General features: G+C 40.2%; 1 protein-coding gene across 1 annotated transcript; it reads left to right on the top strand.

The window, feature by feature from the left end:
- The first annotated feature begins 757 nt into the window (after positions 1-757).
- LOC120725175 (sphingosine-1-phosphate phosphatase 1-like) lies at positions 758-9278 on the top strand. Its single transcript, XM_040017906.1, has 3 exons — positions 758-1803; positions 6414-6503; positions 7323-9278. The coding sequence occupies exons 1-3, from the start codon at positions 1105-1107 to the stop codon at positions 7872-7874; spliced, it is 1341 nt and encodes a 446-aa protein (XP_039873840.1). The 5' UTR covers positions 758-1104; the 3' UTR covers positions 7875-9278.
- The last annotated feature ends 945 nt before the right edge of the window (positions 9279-10223 follow it).

Below are 10223 nucleotides of genomic sequence, written 5' to 3'. Positions count from 1 at the left end.
TGCAGAAAAATAATTTCATATTATGATCCAAATCCCAATACTATGTGGACAGCACCTGACTGGCCAGAGCCTTTTTCAACATGACAATGAACCCCAAAACACTGACAGTACAATAATGACATAGCTGGAGAGAAAAAACATTTAATGGATCACCATCAGTCATGGATTGGCCTTCCCAAAGCCTGAACCTCAACTTATTAAAGCAGTGTGGGTTCATCTTGACAGACAACAAAACAAAAGGCAGTCAACATCCAAAGAAGAGCTTTAATAGTCCCTCAAGAAGCCTGGAGAGCTATTCCCGAAGACAACTTAAAACTTGCAAGAGTTCAGGCTGTGTTGATGAATAAATGTGGTCATACCAAAAAATTATTTTAGAGCTCATTAGAACTCTATTTTTGCCTCATACACAGTATTTGCACATGTTTCAATAAATGAATGTTTCTTTTTTGTGTATCAGTTTCTTAAGCTATTCAAATCTATTCATACCTACAATGAATCTCTGACAGGTGTGTGTCAATAAATATTTGATATAAGCTAGTGCTATGCAAAGAACACAAAAAACAACATGTAGTAGTGTGATCTAACCTAACCAAACTACAGAGGAAGTGTCTTAATGTATCTCTTTAATCAGTCATCATCAGACGGGATGCCTCACATCATCATCGTCTTGCAGTAATTGGATCATGTGTAATGTGCAACATGTTCAGCAGGGGGTGCTAGCTGAACATGTGCATTGGCCTGACAACATTAAATCAGACGAAGAAGAATCCTAGCAAAACGAGGAATAACGGCCTGACGCAGTTAGTTGTTGTTTGTATGACTTCGCGTTACATACGCTGCGAAGTAATGGTTAACTGTCACGGACTTTGTATGCTCGGGGCCAGAGTTTCCATGCTGTCATTCAAAGGTCGGTGCTTTGGTTGCAGGTAGCAGATAGAGGCGTTCCTAGCCGCTCTGCTAGCTCGGTTTGTGGTATTTTGTTTGAGAGGAATGCAACGGCCGCCGAGCTGCACTTCTGTCTAGCTTCCTGGATAATGAACTCCGCTTTTTATGACTAAATAGAGTTAACTCCTGTTTGCTAACTGATATAAATTATTTTAAAATATGGCGAACTTTGTAAAGACGTTTGTGCAGATATGTAATTATCTTCAGGACCCAGAACTTGTAGCAAGGTTTCAACATTTCTGCGGCGTTGAAGGAACATTTCCGGATGCACCGAACGCACCGGACAGCGGGGTGTCTGAGCCGGACCGTCCTGGGCTGAGGAAGCGGGTCCAGCAAGGTGCACAGAGCTCAGATGCAGGTGTTGGAAATGGAGCAGCCGGAGATGGTCCCACGCCGCAAGTTAACGGGATGCTGGGAGACTACACCACCGGGCCCGATAGCTCATCAGCAGCAGCAGCAGCAGCAGCAGACTCAGAAACCACCATAGCAAAACCCCTCCGGAGGAACTCACTGACCGGAGATACCGGTCAGGAGTTCCTGATCCACAACAAGTTTCTGTTCTACCTGTTCACGTTTGGCACTGAGCTGGGCAACGAGATGTTCTTCATCATCTTCTTCCCCTTCGTCTTATGGAACATCGACGCCCTGGTCAGCCGGAGACTCATCGTGGTCTGGGCCTGGAACCTGTTCGTGGGACAGTCCACCAAGGACATGATCCGCTGGTCCCGACCGGCCTCTCCTCCTGTGGTAAAGGTGGAGGTCTTCTACAATTCCGAGTACAGCATGCCATCCACGCACGCCATGACGGGCACGGCCCTGCCTTTCTGTCTCTTCATGCTGACCTACGGACGGTGGCAGGTGAGCATATGTACACAGTCCAGGTGCTTTAATCTGATTAAAGAAGTGTAATAAATATATAGCTAGACAGACCCCAGAAGAAAAAAACCCCAACTAAATTACAGTGTCCAGTAGAAGTTTTTCCCCACTGACCTCTAGGCGATTAGATCAGAGCTTCACTGGCTCAGTTTGTCTGTAGCAGCAGTTTGATATTTTACTATTATAAGATATGCAATTTAAAAAACACAAAACAAAAAAACAAACAAAAACTTTTTGTTTGATTTGTTAGAGTTTGACAGTGGACACAACCCCAAAGGGGATCTTTGTCTCCAGCAGGGGTATTTTCTGTCCCAGAATGGACAGTTAGGGAGTTGAATGTTTCATTGTGCATGGTGGTCAGCATGATCAATCCAAATAAAACTATGATTACTGTAGTTAAAGTTGTAGAGAGACTCCAGTACTCTCCGACTGTCTGTGAAAAACAGAGATCCCACTTGTCCCAGTTTCATAGCCGAGTGTTCAAGGCACAATCCACACAATGGCTTTCCTCTGGACAGGAACAGGCCTGAACAGGATGCATATGCTTTGTATGCACACTGTTACACCCCTGGAGTTTGAATCCCCAGTGTTGCTTTATGTTTTTACTACAAAGTGCTATTTGATACATCTGCTGGTCCTGCAAAGTGGGTCATCCTTTAAAATTATAATCATCTTTCAGAAAACTGAAATAGTAAGAGAGATTTCTATAGCTTATCAGAATTTATCAATAGTGGCATTGTAAAGCGCTTTCGGTGCCTTGAAAAGCGCTATATAAATCCAATCCATTATCATTTAAGACCAACACATAAGTCTGTATTCTGTTAAGGGGGAAATTATTGTTCAGCTATGGCAGCCTGTAAATAGTCCGTTGGCAGTTTTTTGGACTGCCCGTCTCTCTGCTGAAGAGCGTTTCTTGTCAGATTGGGCAGTGTAAAAAATATGTGGTGCAACCGGTCTTAGGGCTACTCATGTTTGTGTTGTTGTTGGTCCACTAGCCAGCCGTGGAGAAGATTGAAGCTATAACATACAAAGAGCTGAAGTGAAACTAAATGTTAAAAACAATTTAAAAAATGTCCACTGCAGCCACTGCCTGTATGTTTTATACTGTATTTTTGTTTTCTTTGATGCTTTTTTTCACACTTCTCACATTCCCGGTGAACTCTGAAGCACAGGGTCATCAACACTGATCACTGTGCAGTTGGGATTTTGGAGGACTGTACAAAAGGATGTTTGCATTTGCAGGAGCACTAGATGTTACTTTCAGCTGTATAGCAGAACTTTTTGGCTTAGAATAGACTTTTGTGATATGACTGCACACAGGTGACTGCTTGTTTAATCTGCATATATTCAAGGACATGAGTCTGTGTTGACTTAACAGGAAAATATATTAACTTTTTTTTTTTAAATTTTATTTGGACATTTGATAAACAAAAATGAATTGTAATCCAGTACAGGCCACTTATGAAAACCTTGTTGTAAATTGCACTCTTAATGATTCTACTTTGCAAAGGCAACATTTTTATTTTTGGTTGCTCAAATATATAATATGCTGGATATGCAGGAGAAATGCTGCGTAAGCATGCCTTTTAGCAGTTTCAGTTCTTTTTGTGTCAGGGTGACACTTGGTGAGCTTTTTATTTTGTAATATTTCAGCCATAAATATGATTTCTAAAGGTTGCAGATGCTCATTTTGGAATATTTTCAGAGCATCTGTCAAATACTAGCTTGCTTTACTTTTACTGCGATCTCAATACAAAGCTTTTCCAATTGTTATGCTACTCAGTGAAACATGCTATCTTCAGAAATGATTTGTAAATGTGAAATTCCAGGTCAAGGCATGCTCTTTGAACACCATTGTAAATGCTTTTCTTCTTCATGTTGCCTTAGATTTCAAAGGTCTAGCTTTAACACAGGATATGAGGACACTTTGATAACTCACGGCACAGGTGGGCAGAGGTGCCAAGTTCCCAGATGGGGTCCAAATGTTTTCTTTTTTGTTTAGTTTTTTCTTTTCATGTAAACTTGACATTGAAAAGCGCAAACCAACAGAAAGCCCAGCATACACTATTTTGTGCAGGGCCCCTCGGTGTCAAAGAGCCGGCCAATCCGACTGAAGGACTGCCATTTAAATCCCAGTTAGTCTTCAGTGACCAGTCTTTAATGAAGAACAGCACAGCTTAGATCAAATCGTAACAAAAGCTGTAATATATCAAGCTTGTGCTTTGATTTGTGCCCCTAACAAGACATTAAAGAAGTGGACTGACAGCTGGATTACAGAGGTTCACATAAGGAGAAAGAACCAAGCTGTGTTTTGTTTTTATTTAAATGAACAATATCACAATATCAGAGCAAGAGCAGGAAGCAATGAATGCGCTTTGGGAGGAGAAAGTGTCAAAGGTATCCTGTGATTGAGTTGTTTTTCTAGGAAAGTGGGCGGGGAAGTCCAGTTTGACCAGATCGAAGAACACAAAACATTTTTTTTTTTCCCAGCCTTCATGCTCCAAACAAAAGTGATCCACTGCCTGCATAGTCAGTTAAAATGGTTTGAACTTAAAACGCATCAATGAATACAGATAAACATGTGTCTAAAGCTGTGAATGGGTTATATTGAGTGATGAGAACTTTTAATCAATAAATGACCAAAAAAAGAAATGGACTCTGTCCCAAAATAGAGGTGGCAACAACTCTTAAATGCAACTTTGAGTAGTGAATTCATCATAAAACTACAGTTAATGCTTACCTAATCTTTTTTGTGGTACAGTGGTACAGTAAAACAAGCCTAAGTACACGAAGCAAACATAACAGGGGTCCATTATATGTCTCTTCTTAAACTGTTATTTCTATTTTGTGGACACAGCAGAGACAAAAACAGGAGCTGCCTAAGAATTTGGCCTGTGTCGTTTCTTTGAGCAATGGCAGAGACAAAAGTAAGGAACAGAGAGGGAGAGGATATAAAAGGGGGGTTTGTGCCGAGAGATAAAAAGGATGGAAAGAGAGAGAAAGGAAGGTCAGCACCAGGGAGGAAGCGCTCAGTACCTGATTAAGTGTGTGTTGTTGATGGTACACCTGGAACCAGGCCTTGAACTGAATAAATGTAGCTCTCTGAACTGCATGAACCTTCTTCCGTGTTAAGTTGCTGCAGTGTCAGGACTTCAGAGGAAGAGGTGAAAAATTTCAGAGAAGAAGGTTACAAAAGGTGGATGGATGGAGGTTACAAAAGGTGCAGCACGGTGGCACGGTGGTTAGCACTGTTGCCTCACAGCAAGAAGGTCCTGAGTTCAATTCTACCATCAGGCCGGGGTCTTTCTGTGTGGAGTTTGCATGTTCTCCCCGTGTTTGCGTGGGTTCCCTCTGGGTACTCCGGCTTCCTCCCACCGTCCAAAGACATGCAGCTTGTGGGGATAGGTTGATTGGATAATCCATATTGCCACTAGGTGTGACTGTGCGAGTGAATGTGAGTGCGAATGGTTGTCTGTCCCTGTGTGTTAGCCCTGCGACAGACTGGCGACCTGTCCAGGGTGTAGCCCGCCTCTCGCCCTATGACAGCTGGGATAGGCTCCAGCGCCCCCCGCGACCCTGAAAAGGATAAGTGGAAGCGAATGGATGGATGGATGGATGGAGGTTACAAAAGGTTTCAAAAGATAAGATATACGCCATAAAAAAGCTGTCATAGTATGGCGGGAGGGTTATCTAAATATATAGATGACAATTTGGCTGATAGCCAGTGTGGCTATTTGGTTTTAATTTTTGTTTTTTGGTGTTATTTATTATCAGTTTTGTGCCAGAGGTTTTATGAAAATAACCCAGCTGGTGTAAAGACTTCCAGCTTTTCTTTGTACTATTTTTAAATCTTTAGCCAAAGCTAATATGGAACAAGAGATAATCATTGGCCACTGCCATTGGTAAATGGCTTCTTATTTGCTGATAGGCTGAGAGCCATCTCCAAGGCCAATATTTGCTAGAATTGATTGTTGGTTTTTCGGTCAGTCCAACTGATTGGTTCATAGGATGAAGCAGCTAATTTTTTTTTTTTCATCTTGCACCACGGTGAAGCTGACATTTGTGGTTCTGAATTAAATATCTCAACAACTTTTTCCAGGAAATCTGTAACTCTTTCACGTCCACCCACGATAACTATTGATCAAACTTAACTCGAATTTTCGCACACAGATAAAATCAGGTCGTAGTTTACTCTACCAATAGTTTAGTTTACATTTAGTTTACACAAGTGATGCCATTCTCAGCTGATAGTCGTGTCATGTTACTCAGGAAACGCTGAGTAAGGTGCTAATCATGGTAAACAGATGTCTCAACATTGCTGCAATTGTGAGCATGCTGATGTTAGCGTTCAGCATTTGATGCACTACTGTGACAAAGGGCAGACTAATGGAGACTCAGAGTTGTTTTCACAACACGTTTTCAGTGACCCTTGCATCAATTTCAAATACAATATGCTTTAGGTTGCTGATCACAGCAGTTTTTAAAGCTGTGATTTCCACTGATGGTGAACATCCTGGGTAGCTTGGCTTTGTTCCAATTACGACATCTTCTCAGCTTTTTTTTTTTAATGCATTCTCTGTTTTCTCTTATAGTATCCTTTCCTCTTGGGCTTCTGTGTGGCTCTCAGCTGGAGTGTCCTGGTCTGTGTAAGCCGAGTCTACATGGGGATGCACTCCGTTCTGGTAAGCAACTGCAGTTTTTAACCTGAAATTAAATGTTCTCAGTGGTGATCCTCATTCAGCATCTTTTACTTCCATTATGGCCTGCAGGCATTTGCCTTCTTATACTATAGTCTTAGTGTAGCCTCAATATGAAACTTTGGTAAGGCAAAATGCATTTCTGAGAACTTCCACTGTCACGATACCTGCTGCGAGTGGCGTGCATATCTCAGATATCACTTGCATGCATACTTAAAACTACTTTCGGTCCAACTGTTGCAGTGAGAGGAGCTGTCAGATGACTTTTAGTTGAAAACAAAACATTATTTTTCCAATTGTTAGTATCAAATTCAGTTTTTTCTGATTACGATGAAGTTGAAGTTGACATTTATAATTCATGGAACATGATGTTAACAGAGCCAATAAACAAATTAAAGCGCTGAGATTAGATTAGATACTGTGACCTGCAAACCTGTGACCTGATAGCAGCTCTATGGAGATACTGCTTCTTCCAATGGTAACACCTGCTCATCTGTCAGCACCTCACCTGATCCTAACTGGACTTTTTTATGACTGTGGAGTAATCTGCAACTTAAAGGACATGTTTCATGGAGGAAAGTGTAATTGTAGCACCTCCTACAGGACAGGTAGCAGCAAAGCATTTTTTTATTTGGTTGTTTATTGGATGTGTGTACTACTGTTACTTTAAAAAAAAAAAAAAGTTAAATTGTTATTAAACATATATCATCAGCCCTAAATATGCTTTGTCAGCACTCTGTCTTTCCTTAAATGCTACCGAAACTGTCTTGCTGCTTTACAATGATTTATGTCCCTGTGTTTCAGGAGGTAATCACTGGCTTCCTGTACACCCTCCTTATTCTCGCCTTCTTCCAACCAATTCTGGGAAAGATTGACAACTACTACATGATGGGCAGCTACGCTCCACTTATGATTGTCATATCACATGTGGGCTTCGGACTTGTGGCTTTCTCTCTGGATTCGTGGAGCACCTCTCGGGGCGATACAGCTCAAGCTCTGGGCACTGGGGCAGGAGCTGCTTTAGCTTCCCACGTGAACTATCAGCTGGGCCTCCAGCTGGATCCTCCACTGTCATCGCTTCCTCTAACATTGCCATCACTCAGCGTTAGCTTGGTGTTGCGCTCCATGCTACGCTTCTTCATCGGAGTCGCCGTACTCCTCGTCACGAGGATGATTATGAAAGCAGTGACTATTCCTTTCTTATGCCGACTATTTGGGCTGCCCATGGACGATGTAAGACGGGCGAGACAGCAAATGAAAGTGGAGCTGCCGTATCGTTACATCGTCTACAGTGTTGTGGGTTTTAGTTGTGCTTGCTTTGTGCCTCTCCTCTTTAAGATCTTAGGTCTTGCCTAACTGTTGTGTGCAAACTGCCATGTCCTGTTGATATGGTGAACATGCTGCTTGTTTTGACACAAGGGAAGGCTCTGTTTCTGCATGATTAAGGGCATTTTAAAGGATAAGTCCTATGGTATTATGTGTTTCCATTATCGTTAAATCCCATCAAAAGACTAGAATCAGTAATGAATCGATTGACAGTGCGGTGTGTATCCAGCCAGAGGGGTGTACTACGAAGTCAGATTAATGGTTTAAGGTGCTGTGTCGAGCAGCTGAAAGTTTCAGAGGGCTCACTCAGCACTAAAATGATTAACTTGAATTAAAATGTTTATTTTATGGCTCTGGGATAAATCCCAAGATTAATCATTTTCTGCAGCATTAATCTCTTGTCATTTATGTTATCTTCATGCATCACCAATTTATCATCTGATAACATCTCTGATCGACTAGGCAACAGACACAGGGAACCTTTTGTGCAGAAGAAGAAGAGTCACGTGACCTGTGAAATGCCCTCTTTGTTAGCACTCAGAAAACCTTGCCTAACAGAGAACGATAAGAACCACTGTTGTCATATCTGTTATCTCCAATTGTGGTTTTAGGTTTTGTTGAGCCAGCAGAGACAAAGAAAGCCTGGCTATGGGGAAATTTGTTTGTACTACACCCCTCAGCTGTGACGTTTCATTACCATGAGAACAACAGCTCACGTATGCAGTCATGCTGATACAGACAAAACCACAAGTATTAATTATTTATGAATAATTACTTGCTAAAAACTGCAAAACCCACTGGCTTAAGTTTATGAGCTGACAGCCATGCTCTGGAGGAGTTTAAAAGTAATGTGACTTTTGGTTTTGATCTTTTTGGGGGATTTGTTGAATTATTAAATGGATGGGATATCACCTGCCTTATCCTTTAAGATCCACCTGTGGTCAACACATTTAAGTGTTAACTGGAGCTACTTAAATATAAAGTACTGTAATGATACTCATATTCATCATTGTGGAATCTATTGTTCAAATATAACTTTTTTTGTTTTTGGGGAGTTTGACTCTTTGAAATTAAACCAAAATATGAATCTGTAAATCAAAGCGATGAAAAATACTGTAAGTATTTAAGCTTCCAGGCATCAGGACATTTAATGATCTGTATGTAAATACGGAGGACTCTTTACCTTTTAGTGGGTCGTATATGTCATCACTATTTTTCTACATTTCCATATTCAGCGTTGTCCTGTGTAACTTTGGCCCAAATTTAGATTAAGTCGATTGATAGTAGAGAATTAATGAAAAACAATATTTTTGATAAATTATTTTATCATTGTATTTGATGAATGGTTGTATTGGGAAACAAAGGAATATATTATTCATACGTTATTGCTCTGAATGCCAGAGACGTTTCAGTTCTCCTTACTCTCGCAGTCTGCAAAACCTTAGACCCTAAAAGTTGTCTGATTGTTGTAACCGTTTGTAATTTCTTGTGTTGTTTTAATAATCAGTCCAAATATCAATGCCCGACTTATATCAGAACATGTAGGGCTATTTATAGATCTGCTATTTCCATCAGTTCTCCCATTTTTTTATTTTATTTTTTCTCTCCTGTTGTCTGATACCTGTGTGCATTTAAAACATTTGGAGAAAATAAAAAATAAAATATTTTAAAAAGAAATAAGAATATTTTATTTTGTTGTATTATAAATAAATTCAGGTGAAGCCACTCACAACATAGATGGGAGACCTGTCCACAACGTACCCCATCTCTCACCCAATGATGTCCACAACATGGATCTGGATAAGCGGTTAAGAAAATCGATGGAAACCATTTAGTGCATCTGGGATTTTTATACTAGTGTGTTGTGTTTTTTAATATTGTAAATATTGTGGCCAACTGGACAAAAAAGAAGAAGACATATAAACTTAGGGACTGTAAAATCTTAGATTTCTTTTGAAATTACTTTGAAGGCTCTCAAGACATCATCTCTCAGGAAAAATAGAAGAATTTCACCAAATGTGACTCTTAACTTGTCATTCCACAATGGAAGCAATTTGTTTTTTGCCATATTACAGTTATTTCATAATTAAATATTATTCCAGAAACATTAGAATTTTTAAGTTGCTTCTATGTTTATATAGTTAAATTATTTTAAAGACTGACTTGCAGCTACATCTTTTTATTTTCTTTATTTTTCTTTCTCTTATTTTTTTTTTTTTTTTAATTTTTCCATTCACCTGAGATGGTAGTGGAAAAGCCTTTATATATGATTGTACATTATCTTTTAATTGTACATTACCTCTTTTTCAGCAAAAAGTGAATCTAAAAAACCTAAAGCAGGATGGAGTGTGATTAGGCTTTATTCCCACCTAGGTGTCC

The sequence above is a fragment of the Simochromis diagramma genome, unplaced genomic scaffold, assembly GCF_900408965.1.
Source record: "Simochromis diagramma unplaced genomic scaffold, fSimDia1.1 OVJJ01000802.1, whole genome shotgun sequence".
NCBI lineage: Eukaryota > Metazoa > Chordata > Actinopteri > Cichliformes > Cichlidae > Simochromis > Simochromis diagramma.
The sequence above is the reverse complement of the archived record's forward strand: the minus strand, read 5'-3'. Positions and strand labels throughout refer to the sequence as shown.